Consider the following 17686-nt stretch of genomic DNA (forward strand, 5'->3'; position numbering starts at 1 on the left):
ACAATATGAATAACATGCTTTGTATGCACAATAATATAGGACATGTTGTTCTGCCTGGTTCATTATTGTTTCCTACACTGACTGGCAACCACTTTCTAGGGGATTTCCCCAGCCTTATCTGCAGATGCAGCAGCGAAAAAGATGCTCCATTACTGAGCTGCGACCATTCCCCTCTGCACATGTTTATTAACAAAGAAAACTTACCTGTTCTACAGTTTTAGATCCAGATAGTTTAGTTTGCAATTATGAAACGACGTCTATTTTTACATAGCCCATCTAACACTTGACTGCAAACTCTATTCTTACTCCATGAATGGAAGAACACATTGGATACAATCCAAAGTATATTTGTGGAATTGAAATGCTACCAATATCCCCTTTTAATTTTTCTAAAATTGCAGTACTTTGTGGACGTGATCCCACCAGATTTATGATTCCGGCAGAAGAATAAGAGTGCTTGCTTCAGCACCTCCCACTGAAATTGGTGGGGAATTTGAAGTGCTTAACTTCAGCTTGATTTCTCCCTTTGCTTCTGACAAGATGTATGTAGTGAAATGCCTAAACTGAGTCTTTTTGGCATCTAGCAACAGCATCTGACACTGAAGCGAGTCTGCAGGCTCTCTCACGCATGTGACTGCAATCAGTGCTGGCAGCCCCAAAGCAGCTATCCCAGGGCTTTAGGTTCTCTCCAGTAAGAAAATAAACACCAGTGTGCAAAGTGACAATGCCTCTACGAATGCTCAAATTTCCCTTATCTCACGGCAGAGTGGGAAGACCCTCCACGTAATGAACTGTAAAGCCCTTGGCTCTCGACCAACACACGCTTCCTCTGGGAAATCAAAGTTACCTCACGAATTTAAAACTTAGTTTAAGAATTCGCTTTGTAAGTCATGCATGACCTTCATTCTGCCAAGGATGTCCGTAGTCTGAGAAAGGCTGAAAATCACACATGTGTAGAAAATTTCCTTGTGGAAGCTGTACACTACACAGTTCGCATGTAATGCTAAGCCAAACTGTAGCCTCAGCGCAAACATACAGGCTTACAAAAACACACGCAAATGCTTCTTCCAAGGATGCTGATAACACCCCCCCCTTTTTTTTTTTTTTTTTTTTTTTTTTTTTGCAAGGGTGAGCTGTCATACTGTTTTGGCTACATAAACCCAGGCACCTTGCGAAGTTGGGAGTGATTATTCAGGTGTTTGGAGACTTCAGTTTTCATGCCATCTCAAATACATAAGGATTCCTTTTTCTCAAGAACTGCTGTGACTTATTTACTTTATTTGCTAAGGTGTTGTTCCTGTGCGAAGCTGATCTCCGCGTGGGTTGGCTAGCACCAGTGAAAGATTTCTGGGTTTGCCGTATCTGCTGTACTTCCGCAGAATATTTAGGGTCATTACAGTATTAGGAACGGCAGCATCATTACTTCCAAATGCATCAGTTGCACTGAAATCAGATCCACACTTATTTGCAGACAGCAAGTAAAAGATTGCAAATAATAATAATAATAATTTATTATTTATACCCTGCCCATCTGGCTGGGTTTCCGCAGCCACTCTGGGCGGCTTCCAACTGAATATTAAAAACAATACAGCATTAGACATTAAAAACTTCCCTAAAAAGGGCTGCCTTCAGTTGTCTTTTAAAAGTAAAATAGTTGTTTATTGCCTTGACATCTGCTGGGAGGGCATTCCACAGGGCAGGCGCCACTACCGAGCAGGCCCTCTGCCTGGTTCCCTGTAACCTTACTTCTCGCAATGAGGGAACCGCCAGAAGGCCCTCGGCGCTGGATCTCAGTGTCCGGGCTGAACGATGGGGGTGGAGACACTCCTTCAGGTATACAGGACAGAGGCCGTTTAGGGCTTTCAAGGTCAGCACCAACACTTTGAATTGTGCTCGGAAACGTACTGGGAGCCAATGCAGATCTCTCAGAACCGGTGTTATGTGGTCCCGGCGGCCACTCCCAGTCACTCCCAGTAATAGTGATAACGATAATAATTAAAAACCATAACAGTAACAGTAAAGTTAGTCAAATATGCTTGCTTATAGCTTTAAAAAAAGGTTGAAAGTATTCAGTTTTTTGTCAGAGGGCAGTAAAATATCTGCACAGTTTAATTTAGACTGTCAAAGGGCTAATTTTCTTCCCGTTCTGAAAGGATGGCTTCCTTCTGCTGCTTTTGTGGTATTCGGGTGCCATCCAGTGGAAAATAACTGTAAGACACATTGAGAAAGGGGAAAAACCAAGTACCTTATGAAATCCCCTTTTAAAAAGACAAGCGAGGCAGAAAATGTCATCGGGCAGCCAGTGCCTTGCAGTTCACTCTGGAGCGGAATCCTGAACTCGTAATGTAGAGTACAAGTAATTTAATGTAGGGAAGAAAATTCTGGTCTCGCTCAGCATGGTTGGGGCGAGGAGATTTGGGAGAAAGGAAAGTGCAGACTTACTGTATTCGTGTTTCAAAAGGTGTTTTTTAAAGATACATCAGTGATAAAAGATGAAATACCTCAACTTCTTTAAGTGCAGGTTATCCATTGATGTCCTGTTGATGTCTCTGTTTGTATCATGTATAAAACACATTGGGACTTTTATCCCTGCTACTGTAAATTGCCTTAAGCTTTTACGCCAGCTTCATATGTGCGTGGGCACAGCTTTTCCTGTAACGCTTGGGCCTACAAGTTGGGCCTTGACAACAGCATCGACATCCCTGCGCATGGAAAATGCCAGGGAGAAGTCTAGATTGAAACCTCCCTGCTATATTTTGTCATGTCCCCCCCCCCCCACTGTCCCTGCCCTGCTTCTACCCCTGACCTCCCCTAGAAGGGCTGTAGAGAAGCACTGAAGTATGCAACTCTTCGCCTTCACCCTGAAATGGTACGATCCAGGAAAATCTGTGTCCACAGGACTGGTCAAACGCCTCACCTGTGATGTAACATGTATGTCGTGTGAGTGTGGCAACCCTCTCTCCACTTACCACGGATGCATCTGACCTTCAGGTGGTGAGTTGTTTGCTGGGCTCTACAGTGACTACTGGGGGCGAGATGCTGCCATCTTCCGCACAATGGGCCGTGCGGCACACATCCGGACTGAGCCAGACGATGAGCGCCTGCTGAAAGGTACAAGGGGTCCGTAAGAAATCTTCGTTGTTTAATAATAGCAATCATAAAAATAAACAATAGTGTTTTGCCTAGATGCGCCAGGAGGTTTAAAAGGCTTCGGCGACACAAGGTTCTAGCCTTATCCTCCCTGCAAAGTCCTCTCCAAATCATTGCTAATCCCCTTAGCAGTCAATATTTGCAGTATCAGTGATGATCCCTCGAAAAGATCTCAGGGGAACAGTACTTTTGCTTGAGAGTCCAGATTGGGGAGGGCACTGGGGAGTCCAGCTATAACTTGTGCATTGGGTCCTTTAAAGGTAAAGGTAAAGGTACCCCTGCCCGTACGGGCCAGTCTTGACAGACTCTTGGGTTGTGTGCCCATCTCACTCAAGAGGCCGGGGGCCAGCGCTGTCCGCAGACACTTCCGGGTCACGTGGCCAGCGTGACATCGCTGCTCTGGTGAGCCAGAGCTGCACACATAAACGCCGTTTACCTTCCCGCTAGTAAGCGGTCCCTATTTATCTACTTGCACCTGGGGGTGCTTTCGAACTGCTAGGTTGGCAGGCGCTGGGACCGAGCAGCGGGAGCGCACCCCGCTGCGGGGATTCGAACCGCCGACCTTTCGATCGGCAAGCCCTAGGCGCTGAGGCTTTTACACACATAAACATCATGCGTTTGGCCAATTGTGCAATGCCAATAGTTCATACAGACCCAAATTGCTCCCTGCTAATTCTACAGAGAAAGGAAACAAAATTTGCACACTCAGTCAGCTGACAAGGACTCCATAGGCAGAGAAAGAATCAGCATGTCCCATCCCCCTGGACCTTTGAGTTGCGCATTTGTAGACATGATTTGTTTGATCCTTCCCCTGCGAAAAGGGATGGGGAAGTCAGACATCTGGTATATGGATGTGCATAACGCCACACTTTATTTTGCTCACGTCAGGCTTGGGAGAAGTAAGACATGCACAACAGCTCACCTACCATGCATACTTAGGTCCTCATGCACCTGAGTGTGTGAACTGCCTCGCTCTTATTGCCCCGAGCTATTTTGAATGTGCGCTCTGGAAGACTCATTCCCTTGGGTTTCTTAATTTTTGCTTGAGTTGTGAGCGTCATGTAGATTGAGGGCCATGATGACTGTCAAAGGATCGTCCCTACAGAGCCTTGATGAGTTGAGTTATTCTGATCTATCCCAAGGGTAAACATCAGTGTTTGGTATCTCATGGCAAAGTCACATGGTTCCAATTTGACAACAAAAGAGGCGAAATGCTTTCAAATCAGCACATCCCTCTCGCACAGTGACTTGCTCTCCCCACCCCCACCCCCAGTGGCAAATCAGTCTGCCTCAACAGCTCTGATTCCTGTTTTGTATACAGCCACAGATGGTTGTATCAAATGCATGCCAAGTTTCAGGCTAATATAAATTAAAATAAATGAACCCCAGAGAGTAAGATTGGAAAAGGATCTTAGGGGGGGTTTTTTTGTGTGTGTATGTGTGTAAGAAAAAAAATATTGATATGTAAGTTGGAGCTACACAAATATTTTCAAAGCTGATATTCTCCATATGTTCATTCACTTGCATGAAACAGTTTTAAAGTTTGTTTTTTGGTCCCCCTTGAGATCTTGGTTGTTATTGCTTTGCAGTTCCATTCATATTTACTAGAAATATCTATTGCAAAAGTGTGTTTGTACTTAAGGCTATCTTCCTCAGGACTTAGGCACATTCCAAATATTAGAGCAGTATACTGGAGAGGAAATTTGGCTTCCCCTCTCTGTGAGCCAGGATCTGGACCAAGAGGTATTGCTAGGGTAAACCCATGAGGTAGAGACCCCCAAATCTTTCCTGAAGTGTCCCACGTGCTTCTGGGTCATTCATGAATTTGCAATAAATTGAATTGGGTGTGTATGTGTGTAGGATATTAATTTTAGGAAACGAATTAATGTAAGACTACTTTTTCAGATGATTTGGGGGTTATGGAATGGGTGTAAGTGAAGGGGAATTTATTTGATTTAGAGCAGGATATACTGGGAAATTAACCGGGGGTAAATGAATTGAAGAGGAACAGATTTGGGGTGATTTAGAGTAGGGTGGAAATTAACAATTTGTCTGGAGTGACTTGAGTGGGAAATTGTTTGGCCTGCCCTCTGTGGAACTGAAGTGTTTAATTTCTTCCTCTTCATATACATTTGGAGATGCAAATATTACTAAGACTTGTGTCTTTGTGCATTTTTGAAGTACCTCCCAGTGCCCCACTTTGTGGCCACATTTAAGCAGGAATTGGGAAGATGCTGGTAAATGCTTCTCTCTTTCTGGTGCCTTTATCTCACAAAAAGCAGAGAGAATCTCATTGTGGGCTTACCTGCTCGCCACTTAAGGCCCCCCGTAGCAATCTATCATGAGCCGCACGGTCAATGCTAATGTGCCAGCATCCTGTGTATGATGTATAGGCCACATTATGGCCAGTCCACATCATTTGTACTCCTTCTAAAATTATTAACCTCAAGCAGCCCTTGCAAATTCATCACCGCAGTTGAAGGCGCAATGACTGCATTGCCCTGCAGCAGTTTGGCAAGCTTAGATCCGCAGTCCTGTTATTTCATTGAGATAAAACACTTGCAGACGTGTGCCTGAATTCACTCAGTTCCAAGTGTGCAAACCCAGGTCTGTCAGCTTGAATGGGAAGACTTCCTGTTCCCTTTCCCAACTGTGATCCGGAGTCTGTCCATTTAGTTCCTAATGATACACATCAAGAGACTAGAAATGAAGGCACTCTGGTTTTCGGGATCTCAAAATGTTCCTGGATTGTGACCTATAACCCCCGTCCCCAAGCGAGCCAGTGTGGTGTAGTGGTTAAGAGTGGTGGACTCGTAATCTGGGTAACCGGGTTCGATTCCCCGCTCCTCCACATGCAGCTGCTGGGTGACCTTGGGCCAGTCACACTTCTCTGAAGTCTCTCAGCCTCACTCACCTCACAGAGTATTTGTTGTGGGGGAGGAAGGGAAAGGAGAATGCTAGCCGTTTTGAGACTCCTTCGGGTAATGATAAAGTGGGATATCAAATCCAAAACTCAAGCCATAGATAGCTCAGTGCTCATGTCTGCCTTGGGCCAGTCCATAATATCTGGAACAAAAAGTGTGCTATCTGGTTGCACTTATACATGTTTTTATATATGCATGATTACCAGTGTTTTTCTAAAATAAATTTGATTCATCCCTTTTTCCTTTTGCTTTTTTGGTATCTCCTCTCCCCCCCCCCCCTTTTTTTCTTTGGTTTTTTAAAGAACCAAAATTTGTAAGCTCCTTCATGATTCCTGACAACGAAGACCGGGAAGATAACAAGGTGTACTTCTTCTTTACTGAGAAAGCGTTAGAGGCCGAGACAGGCGCTCACGCCATCTATTCCAGAGTCGGAAGAATGTGTGCCGTAAGAAACCTTTAATGATAAAACTTCTGCTTACAGTGTGTTCCTTCTTTTTGCTTTTGTTTCGATGCTTTGGGTTTGGGAAAGCTAAAAGTAATATACACACACACACACACACACACACACACACACACACACAACATCCAAGCCTGAATTCTGACTTTCTTCCAGGCTCCATATTAAAGAGCCCCTTGTCCAGAGACAGGGTGGGAGATGGTTGTGACCACCCACCTAACTGTGGTTCTGGCATAGCTCAGCAATGAGCTGCATCTGTGGAGTTCATTCCCTATTGAGTGGCATAAAGTAAAACTTGAGGAGAAACATAAAAGGGATCAAGAGAAAATGGGTATGGAAAGAAAACAGTCACTTGAGTGGCAGGCCGCATGCAAAATTTTGGTCTGCTCCTTATCGTGTGTGTGTGTGTGTGTGTGTGTGTGTGTGTGTGTGTGTGTGTGTTTTCCTAAATTTAACTCAGAGCTTCTGTTGAGGGAAAATAAAATTACAAAAGCTCAGCATTAAGCCCAATAGAAGAAACCAAAAGAGCTTTGCATGCTTTGGAGATCCCACCACCACCACCACGCCTGATCTTAATCATGTTTTCTTAGTGGAGAGTCCAATTTATTTCAGCGCAACTTGCTTTTACATAAATGTGCTTGGGGTTGCAGCTTCCCAGCCTTGTCCTGCGCATGTTTACTCAAATGAAAGTGCCAATGCAAATGAATGATACTTCCTTCTCAATGAATGTCCGTAGGATTGCAAAAGAAGGTTTGGTTAAACAGTGGGAAATACCTCTATGTAAATATGTGCAGAATCTCATAAATGTCACTTTTCTAACTGCAAAAAAAACCAAAATAAGAACAGGGAGGGGAAATTCCCTCAGAAAGTTTGACATAAGAATCACTAGTTGGAATGTCGTATAATCTCTGCATGAACATATTTGGAACATTCAATAAACAGAATAATAATAATAATAATAATAATAATAATAATAATAATAATAATAATAAATAATTTATGATTTATACCCTGCCCATCTGGCTGGGTTTCTCCAGCTACTCTGGGTGGCTTCCAACTGAATATTAAAAACAATACAGCATCAGACATTAAAAACATCCCTAAACAGGGCCGCCTTCAGTTGTCTTTTAAAAGTAAAATAGTTGTTTATTGCCTTGACATCTGCTGGGAGGGCATTCCACAGGGCAGGTGCCACTACCGAGAAGGCCCTCTGCCTGGTTCCCTGTAACCTCACTTCTCACAGTGAGGGAACTGCCAGAAGGCCCTTGGAGCTGGACCTCAATGTCCGGGCTGAACGATGGGGGTGGATAACTTCCCCACAGGTTTTGTGTCAGCATATCAACATGGACGCTCAATAAATAGCCAGTCTAGAAGCTCAACCATTCATTCAACACTATATTAACGTTAAAAATTAAAATTAAAAAAAATCACAAGACATGTCACAGAATAGGGCAAGTCAGCACCATTCATAGCCAGCTTTTAATGCAGAATTGCAGAACAGGCATGATTTTATAGCTCAGCCCTGGGGAGAGAGGGAAATGTTTCTTTGCACCCTTAGGAAAGGAGGGTAATTAGTAACTGTAGTCATTATATACAAGATTTTTTACTTTAGGATTACAGCACCCAGAATGAGTTCCATGAAGTAACTCGAGTCTGAAATAAACAAATGTGAGGGTCATTATTTCTTAATCTCACTGAACTAATGCTAAGAGTGATTAATAAAACAAAGAATTTAACTGGCTAGCATATTTGCTTCACAGATGTGCCAAAATTGAGTAATCGGAAAGGGATTAATAATATCTAGACAGTTAAAACTTGTTATTGGCATGGTTTTCATTAAAAAACGCTTACCAAACTGCAGCTTTTAATGAGTACTTTGATAGTTTAGATAAAATGTAGACTCTGGAGTAATAATGTAAGCTATATAAAAAGCAAAGGTGATCACTGTAGGTAGGACATAAGAAAAAAAAGGGGGGAATCCGCTATAGGGAAAGGTATTTATTAGGACCAACCAAAAAATCACAAAATACTGAGCAGGTTTTGAGATTCTCCAGAACTCTTCATCATGTTGGATACTATGCAAAGCAAGTGAGGGAAGAAAAAATGCTGGCATGGTGTTAAAGCCATAAAGTCTTCATACACACTGGAAGTGTCAAATCTACTCGTAGCAGCAAAGTTGTGATCCAAAATTTCCCCTCCAATAGCAGGAGAATACAACACGTCTAACCTGTCCCTGTGTTTGTCTTCTCTTTCTTGTTCCGTCCTCTCCAGAATGACATGGGTGGACAACGGATGCTGGTGAATAAATGGACCACTTTCCTCAAGACCAGGTTGATCTGCTCTGTGCCAGGAATGAATGGAATCGACACACATTTCGATGAGCTAGGTGAGCTTCCTGCTTCTGCGGAACACAGAAACACAGAAACACAGCCCATTGTAAACTCATGCAGATTCACAGCTGTGCGTAAGTGACTGGTATCACTAATCTTATGCTAAGTTCCTATGAACTTAGGGACTTTGAGCATCATGATGAAACATGGTTTATTGTGTTGAGAATGAGTCAAAATTTGCATTGGCCTTTTATGCTTCACACCAAACCTTTCCTCCTCTGGCACAGCCATGAGGAAAACAGATTCTTTCCTTCTATTTTTTTTTTTTTAATTAACTATTGGTTTATTACATTTATATATTACACTTATATGCCACCTTTTCCTCAAGGTGCTGTGACTGGCTCTCCTCCTCTCTGTGAGGTACAGCAGCCTGACTGAGGGATGTTGACTGGTCCAAGGTCACCCAGTGAGCTTCATGGCTGAGTGGGGATTTGAACCCTGGCCATAGTGCGCAGCTTGACGTTTCATCCAAACCCAGGAAATTGTGGCTAATCTTAACTATAGTTTGTTTGAAACCATCGATGGCAAAGTTGCCTGCTACAACAAAACGTCTGGTGTAGCGCTAAATTGTGGACGATCACAAACAGAAGCAAAACCTTCTCAACTTGTCCTCACATTCATATCAGGAGAGAAGAGGGAAGACACATGGCAGCTTGTTCTGGTTGTGTTCAATTGTGATTTGCCATGACGTCCATAATGGCCCTGTGTGTCAGTGGTGATGAGACAGAAATAAGAGTGTAAACCTATTCATTTACTAGGCTTTATAAGCAGTCACTAAGACTACTTTCTTCCATAAATGGTTTATTCATACTTAACCAGCATCATGCCTCCACTTTGCAGAGGACGTCTTTTTGCTCCACACTCGGGATAACAAAAACCCCGTGATATTCGGACTCTTCAACACTACAAGGTAAGCCATTGTGATGTAGCCACCCTAGATGAAAGACGGATACATTTTGAGAAACCTGCTTTATGGTGAATGTGAAAACACCATATGCCATATTAGCAAATGAAAGGGTCTGGTTAGATATATTTTCTGAGGTGTCAGTCAACATAGTGGACTGAGACTTGGACATAGAATAGAAAGTATTTATTTATCGACTGCCCTTCATCAACTGATCACAGGGTGGACCACAATATTTCAATAAAACAAGCACAAAAATGCAACCATTGTGATTGCATTTGTAACATACAATACAATTTAAGAACCCATTTTTTTCAGGTTTTTTACCCATAATACCATTATAGAAGCAGACCAACTCAATAGTAATACCCAGGCCCAAGTGTAAGAGTATCCCAATGGCCTGGGTGAATTAGTACGTCTCCAGTTGGCAATGAAAACTCAACATTGAAATGTTGGGTGCATCTTCAGGGAAAACGACTCCACCACATAGAAGGTCCCAAGAGATAGCACTCATTGGAGAGATCGTTGCAGAACTTAACATCCAGGCTGACAAATACTGGAAGAGGTGCCACTTCAAGTATTTGTTCAGACCTTTATGTGTCAGCATATAAATGGGTCCAGAAGCATATCAGTAGCCAATGACATTCTTGGACAATTGGTGTGTTATGGTCGGTACACCTCGCAAAGTGACACACTGTGCCAGCTGCAGCTTCTGCATTGCCTTCAAGGAAAGTCCTATGTAAAGTGTATTGCAGTAATCTGAACATGAGGTTACCAGAGTCTTTCTTGATTTTTGTTTTGCAGCAACATATTCCGAGGATATGCTATATGTGTCTATCACATGGCTAGCATCCGGGCAGCTTTCAATGGACCATATGCCCATAAAGAGGGACCTGAATACCACTGGTCTGTGTATGAAGGGAAAGTGCCATACCCAAGGCCTGGATCAGTAAGTGAGAGAGGTTCCCCTCCATCCCCCAAATATCATAAAATAGAGTACTGTTGAAACAAAAAACAGACAAATCTTGTAGATAAGAACTGGAGTTGCCGGGGCAGTTGGTCGGTTGGCCTATAAACATACCTCTGACTTCGATAATAATAATGCCTTTATTGTCAATGTACAAGCTGTGTACAATGAAATTAACCGAGCCTCCCTCCCCCCTCAAACACTCAATCTCATTGCACTCTGTGTGCTTGTCGCACAACACACCAACCCCGAAAGTCAGTTGCACTATATTATTTTCCGTTCAGCAGCCTAATAGCCCACGGATAGAAACTGTTTTTTAGCCTGTTGGTACAACTGATTATACTTCTATATCTCCTGCCCGAGGGTAGAAGATTAAAGAGGTGCTGGCCGGGGTGTGAATTGTCCCTGAGAATTTTTCTCGCCCTCCTAAGGCAACGATCCCTTGCGATGTCATCTAGCGGGCTCAGGGGACAGCCCATGGTATCATGTGCTGTGTTCACCACCCTCTGTAAAGACTTTCTGTCCGTGGCTGTCAAGCCAATGTACCACACTGTGATACAATATGAGAGGACACTTTCTATTGTGGACTAGTAGAAGGAGGTCATCAATTGTTGTTTAACATTGTTCTTTCGCAAGACGCTGAGAAAATGGAGTCTCTGTTGGGCCTTCCTAACCACCTGAGTTCTATTGTTTTTCCAAGTGAGGTCTTCACTAAGGTAAACTCCCAGGTATTTAAAGGAAGAAACTCTCTCCACACAACCCCCCGATATACAACGGGCTAGTTCCCCTCTCTTCCTCCAAAAGTCCAACACCATCTCCTTTGTCTTGCTAATATTTAGGTGCGAGTTATTCTCTAAGCACCATGTAGATACTTTTTGAACCTCCTCCCTGTACGCTGATTCATCTCCACCTGTATTTAGACCCATTGTGGTAGTATCATCTGCAAACTTAATAATTACAGTGGATGGATCAGATGAAATACAGTCATATGTATACAACGAGTACAGGTAGGGACTCAGCACACATCCCTGCGATGTGCCAGTGCTGAGCTTCATGGAGGTAGATGTAACAGGCCCAATCCTTACTGTTTGTGTCCAATCCCTCAGAAAGTCTTTAATCCTGTCACAGATGGTAGAAGAAAGGTCTAATTCCATCAGCTTTTTGATAACAATGTCCGGAAGGATGGTATTAAAAGCCGAGCTATGATCAGTAAACAACATTCTAACATAATTCCCCGGTCTCTCCAGATGACTCGCTGCAAGGTGAGTCATCCCTCTTTGCTTTCCCCCATATGAACAAAGGGCTGCCATTCATTGCACTTGGAGCTTGCTTCTGGAGGGGGCAAAACCTGCTTCATATCAGTGGGACTCCCACTGGCAGAAATCCTAAGTGAGATAAGACCTTTCCCTGGCCCAGAAAGGAAGGTCCATAAGAAGAAGCCAGTTTCTCCGCATGTAGCTAGAGCAGAGGTCCCTCCACGCTCTGCCCTGCCTCTGTTCTAACCTGGCATGGTGTCTGATTTGGAGGGGCCTGTCAGAGCTCCTAGATGTTGTGGGTGACTAGGGCTCGTCTGGGGTGGGGAACATCTACATGGGACTCTCTCCCTTTCTATCATGACACTGGGTGTAAAGGTAAAGGTACCCCTGCCCGTACGGGCCAGTCTTGACAGACTCTAGGGTTGTGCGCTCATCTCACTCTAGAGGCCGGGGGCCAGCGCTGTCCGCTGACACTTCTGGGTCACGTGGCCAGCATGACGAAGCTGCTCTGGCGAACCAGCACCAGCGCAGCACACGGAACGCCGTTTACCTTCCCGCTATAAAGCGGTACCTATTTATTCTACTTGCACTTAGGGGTGCTTTCGAACTGCTAGGTGGGCAGGAGCTGGGACCGAACGATGGGAGCTCACCCCGCCGCAGGGATTCGAACCGCCAACCATGCGATCGGCAAGTCCTAGGTGCTGAGGTTTTACCCACAGCGCCACCCGCATCCCTCTCAACACTGGGTGTAGTTAAGGGAATTATTGGCTGCAAACCTGGAAGTGGGAACAGGACATAAAATACTTTGACTTAGGAAAGGAAGACTGCACACTCCTTAACTTACTTATTTTGGCCAGTTAAAATTCCACTGCAGCAACTGCCTTCTCAGTCAGAACACCTCTCCTTTGAGTAAGCAGAGACTTGGTGCAAATGAACAGGGGGAAATGGTATTTGAGCCACTGGATCAGTGGCATGCAATGAATTTTTTTGTAGGGGAACAGTTAGGGCCGGAGGTGCCAGGTTGTGAGGGTGATGTGGGAGAGCAACATCATGTGCGTGGGCATCGCACCGCCCTCCCTAAACTGGACAGAAGCTTCCCGGGCTTTGGGGAGGAGGGTCCAGGCTTCTGACAGAATGCTGGATCCCTGCTGCCTCCTTCCCAAAGACAGGAGTGCTTTGGGGAGGTGGTGGGAGGGCTCTTGGACCCCATCGGAGCATCGCGCCTGCCTCCCTAAGCCAGGAAGAAGCTTCCTGGGCTTTGCAAAGGAGGCACCAGGCTTTGATACTTTAATACTCTAATTTACTGGGAATATTTAGGGGACTAGCCTGTTCCCCCTTAGTCCACTGACTGCACACCACTGCACTGGATCTTAAACATTGATTCATTCTAAGGCAAATCCCTGCTAGAGCTTCGCAGAGCCTCTCCTGTTGCTGTTGGCATCTCTCTAAACAGTCGGCTTAATTGCTTAATGCCCAGCATGGTGCTTTCAAATACAGCACTACAAAGCAACCCCAAAGAATAATAAACCCCCCGCCCAAAATGTGCTGATGGCCTAAGTTAGCCTTGAAGCGATTTACACATATTTTTTTTCAAACATTTTGTTTTAAATCCATCTAAATAACACGTTCTCAAATCTTGCTCAAGCTGGAACTTTTCAACAGGATTTGGCATTTCTGTTTCATTGGCTTGCAGCTGCACATGGGAAACCTTACATCCAAGCTCCTGCTTGAAAGCCACATGCAACGCCTTTTATGATGAAAATCCCACTGCTGGCTGATTAGAAAATGCACTTCAAAACCGAGGCTGAGCAAAAAAGCCAGGGCATAGCCAAGACCCAGGGAAAAGAAAATAAACACGGCCCCATTTGACAAGTGCAGGAGTTTATTAGAGTCAATTACAGCCCCTGCCGCAAGTTGAGACTGAATGTTTCCAGTAAACATAAAGAGTATTTTATTTCACTTTATTGATTGAAAATCCAATTTAAATAGGGAGAGCCTGCTACTGTGGCTGGGTTTGAACCATCTCTTAAAACCACACTGTTTTCAACAGCCATGTAGGAAATAAATGATTACTGAAATATTTCTAGCAAAAACTTTAAATGGTTCTAATTAAAGTGCACAAGGTAACTTTTGAACATAAGACTCTATAAGGAGCTACTTCTATCGACTAATTTAAAGCTTCCTTTTCAGGATAAAAACGTGTCTATTTTAGTACAGTTAGTGAACTTAAACTTGTGACAGCAATTGCTCCTGCCCCTGACTCTTGAGCCTGCTGGCTGGTCTGATGGGAGTTGGGAGTCCAACAGTGTCTGGGGGTCGACAGCTTCCTCTGCCCTAGAAGCAAACAGCAAATTGCTGGTGTATAATCTTCTACTTTCCTGATGTGCAGAAAGGAGTTCCATAGCAGTACCCCTCTCTTGCAGGAGAAAATGTTGACATGCATGGCTGGGGCTGAATCCTACCCCCTGGTTGTATTTTATAAGATGTTTAGGGTGAGGATAGAAACACTGGCATGTGCTATAGCTCTGAGGGGTGCTCACTCAGCACATCTGTCTTTTGCAAGGCTATGGGTGTAAATCAAAGGAAATTAAGCTAGGGATCGGAATCAAATATTGCTGACCAATTCTTTTCTTTAAAAAAAAACAGCATTAGCATTTGCATGTTTGAAGAAACGGAAAACTTAACATCTTTTTTTCCCCCTATCAGACCCATATAATTTATTGTTGCACGGCACCCCAATCTCCAAGCTCTGCGAGATTCCAAGCACTTATTAAGGATTCAGGTTTCCTTTGGAAATGAGGCACGGTGGAGACTGTGGTGTCTTTATGATCTATGCACACGTTTATTTGCACACATACCTGAACCTAGGATTGAGGGGTTCCCAGCATTACACTCCAAGAGGGTCTGACTTCTGCCATGGCCAAAGCAGCCTTGGATTCAAAAAGACTCCAGATGTGGCTCAACCTCTCTCCAGCTTGCCACATTTTTACAGACTGCAACTATTTTCCTCCAGCCCACATCATCCCCAATGGCAATCCTAAACTCTCCACTCTGTTTTGTCTCTGTGAACCATCTCAGAGCTCAGGGAGGGACTCAACCCGTTTGCCAGCTGGCACAGAGTCTTTAGTTTGCCAATGACCCATCTCTACTTTGTTAATGGCCCATCCCTCAGGCGATCTCCTGAACACACAAGGCTGAGTCCAGCTATTCAGAGTCTGACCTCCAGTTTAACTCTCCAAGCATTCATTAAATTCTAGCACCTATGAGGCCCAGGGATTTAAGGGAGCCTTGCACCCACAAACCCTGGCACCACAACTCTTAACAATATTGTTTTGAATCTGTCCCATCAACTATTGTACTCTTCTTGGACTAGAGATGTTTAGAAAGTCATTTGAGAGACAGACTGCTAGAGAAGTTACATTTCAAGGGAAAGTCATTGAAACGCATCATTGCTCTCCACAGGTCGGAACAAATCCCTCAATCTTCAAGTTCTGCAGCTGCTTTGTTTTCTACTTTTTTTTCCAGCTTTGGCATTATCCAACTTCGAAAGTGATCACAAGTTCACAGTTGCAACTTTCTATCTACTCCATTTTTTAAAACCTAGAAATCTACTCTATTCCATGTATTTTCTCAAACCGCAATGCTTATTGCAAAATATATCATTTGATCTTAGCCAAAATCTGGATGCTGTGCAGTGCATGTGAGTCCTAATCTGTCCAGTGATTTTTGTACCTTAGTAAATGTGTATACGAGGGCAGGCTTAATCTTACAAAATAAAGCAGGACCCACCTTTTACTAGCTCCATTTTCTTCCATGGACGGCTATGGGCATCATAACTGTAATCTACTTTGTGTTTCCTAGTGTGCCAGCAAAGTGAATGGAGGTCTGTACGTGAGCACCAAAGACTATCCGGATGAAGCAATCCGTTTTGCTAGGAGTCACCCACTGATGTATCAGTCGGTCAGGCCTGTTCATAAGAGACCAGTTCTTGTGAAGACGGATGGGAAATACAACCTCAAACAAATAGTCGTAGACAGAGTGGAAGCAGAAGACGGGCAATACGATGTCTTATTTATTGGGACAGGTAAATGAAAAAGAAAGAGGAGGGGTTAAAAGCACCCACTTTCCCTTCTTTTCTTCCCCAACTCAGCTTCCATGCACTTAGGTGAACTCTGAGCAGTCTTCCTTGGCCCGGCTTCCTGCAGGCCTGAATTTCTGGCTCCCAGTTGATGCTCACGCTCTGCTTTCTCCCTAGTCAATGTTCACTTCGTGGGTTTTTTGTATTTTTGTTAAAGGAAAAGATATAGTATATTTAAAGAGAGAGAGAGAGAATTCCCTGGATGCCTGAGATCCAGGTTGGGGGCAAGTACTCTTGGGTGAGAGATTTAAAATCACAAACCTGTGCCCCTCCAGATTTTGTAGTACTATAACTCCTGTGTTACCTAGCCATTGGCCATGCTGCCTTGGGATGGTGGCCATTTGAGTCCCTCAACTTCACAACTTCACGACCCCTGTACTAGGGCATGCATGTCCGTTGCTCGGCAATGAGGCTAGTATTCTTCAGATATAATTCCTTGTGATGGGCAGGGCCACACTTCTGTCATCATGGCCATTGGGCAACTGGCTACTCGTTTCACTGCCCTCCTCCAGCCTTGGCTCCTGGGGTCCCTCATGCCAGATGTTCTGGAGGTCTCGATTTAGCTGAGATGTGGCTTCTCCGCTCTGCACTTGAACAAATTGTTGGAAGTTGAGCACTATGAATTCTGGGCATGATTCCGATTTATTGAGTACTTGCATGCTGTGAGTTGTGAGGGAGTAACATAGTTTAAACGCTTGTCAGATCACTTTAGTGTCCAATTACTTTAAAACTCAGTCCGCTCTTTGCTGGGGTAGAATTCTTTCCTCCTCAGGCCTCTCCTGCCGCAGGAGACTTCTAAATGGGGCCATTTTCTCAGTTTGAAGATTTATTGCTGCGTTTTCTAACTAAAAGTTTTTTAGAAGCGGTGAAGTCTGCTGTCTTCCACAACTCCGTTCTTCTAAAGGGACCTTAGCTGTGATCTTCAAACCACTCTGGTGACATTGTTCCTAAGACTTTTAGGATAATTGCCTGTGTCAAATAATCCTAGAGCTGTATTTTGTGGTTTTATATTTTGATTTTATTCTGTGAACCGCCCTGAGACCTCCGGGTATAGGTCAGTATAATAATAATAATAATAATAATAATAATAATAATAATAATAATAATAATACAAGTCTGTTATATACAGTGGTGCCCCGCAAGACGAATGCCTCGCAAGACGAAAAACTCGCTAGACGAAAGGGTTTTCCGTTTTTTGAGTCGTTCCACAAGACGAATTTCCCTATGGGCTTGCTTCGCAAGACGAAACGTCTTGCGAGTTCTTGCGAGTTTGTTTCCTTTTTCTTAAAGCCGCTAAGCCGCTAAGCCATTAATAGCCGCTAAGCTGCTAAGCCGTTAATAGCCGCTAAGCCACTAAGCCGCTAATAGCCGCTAAACCGCTAATAGCCGTGCTTCGCAAGACGAAAAAAGCGCAAGACGAAGAGACTCGCGGAACGGATTAATTTCGTCTTGCGAGGCACCACTGTACTGTTGCCATTTTGTTACCATCAATGATACTGG

General features: G+C 44.0%; 1 protein-coding gene across 2 annotated transcripts in view; it reads left to right on the plus strand.

Annotated features, from left to right (window-relative positions):
• The window catches only part of SEMA3E (semaphorin 3E), a 182924-nt gene that overhangs the window by 146787 nt on the left and 18451 nt on the right, over nt 1-17686 (plus strand). Inside the window, exons 6-11 of one of the 2 annotated variants that reach the window (XM_028728769.2) lie at nt 2992-3120; nt 6377-6519; nt 8803-8917; nt 9762-9831; nt 10630-10774; nt 15910-16132. In XM_028728769.2, coding sequence (XP_028584602.2) covers nt 2992-3120; nt 6377-6519; nt 8803-8917; nt 9762-9831; nt 10630-10774; nt 15910-16132 — 825 coding nt within the window. The remainder of the gene's footprint in view (nt 1-2991; nt 3121-6376; nt 6520-8802; nt 8918-9761; nt 9832-10629; nt 10775-15909; nt 16133-17686) is intronic. The other variant, XM_028728770.2, reaches the window with a different exon arrangement.

This window comes from Podarcis muralis, chromosome 6, assembly GCF_964188315.1.
Source record: "Podarcis muralis chromosome 6, rPodMur119.hap1.1, whole genome shotgun sequence".
Taxonomy (NCBI): domain Eukaryota; kingdom Metazoa; phylum Chordata; class Lepidosauria; order Squamata; family Lacertidae; genus Podarcis; species Podarcis muralis.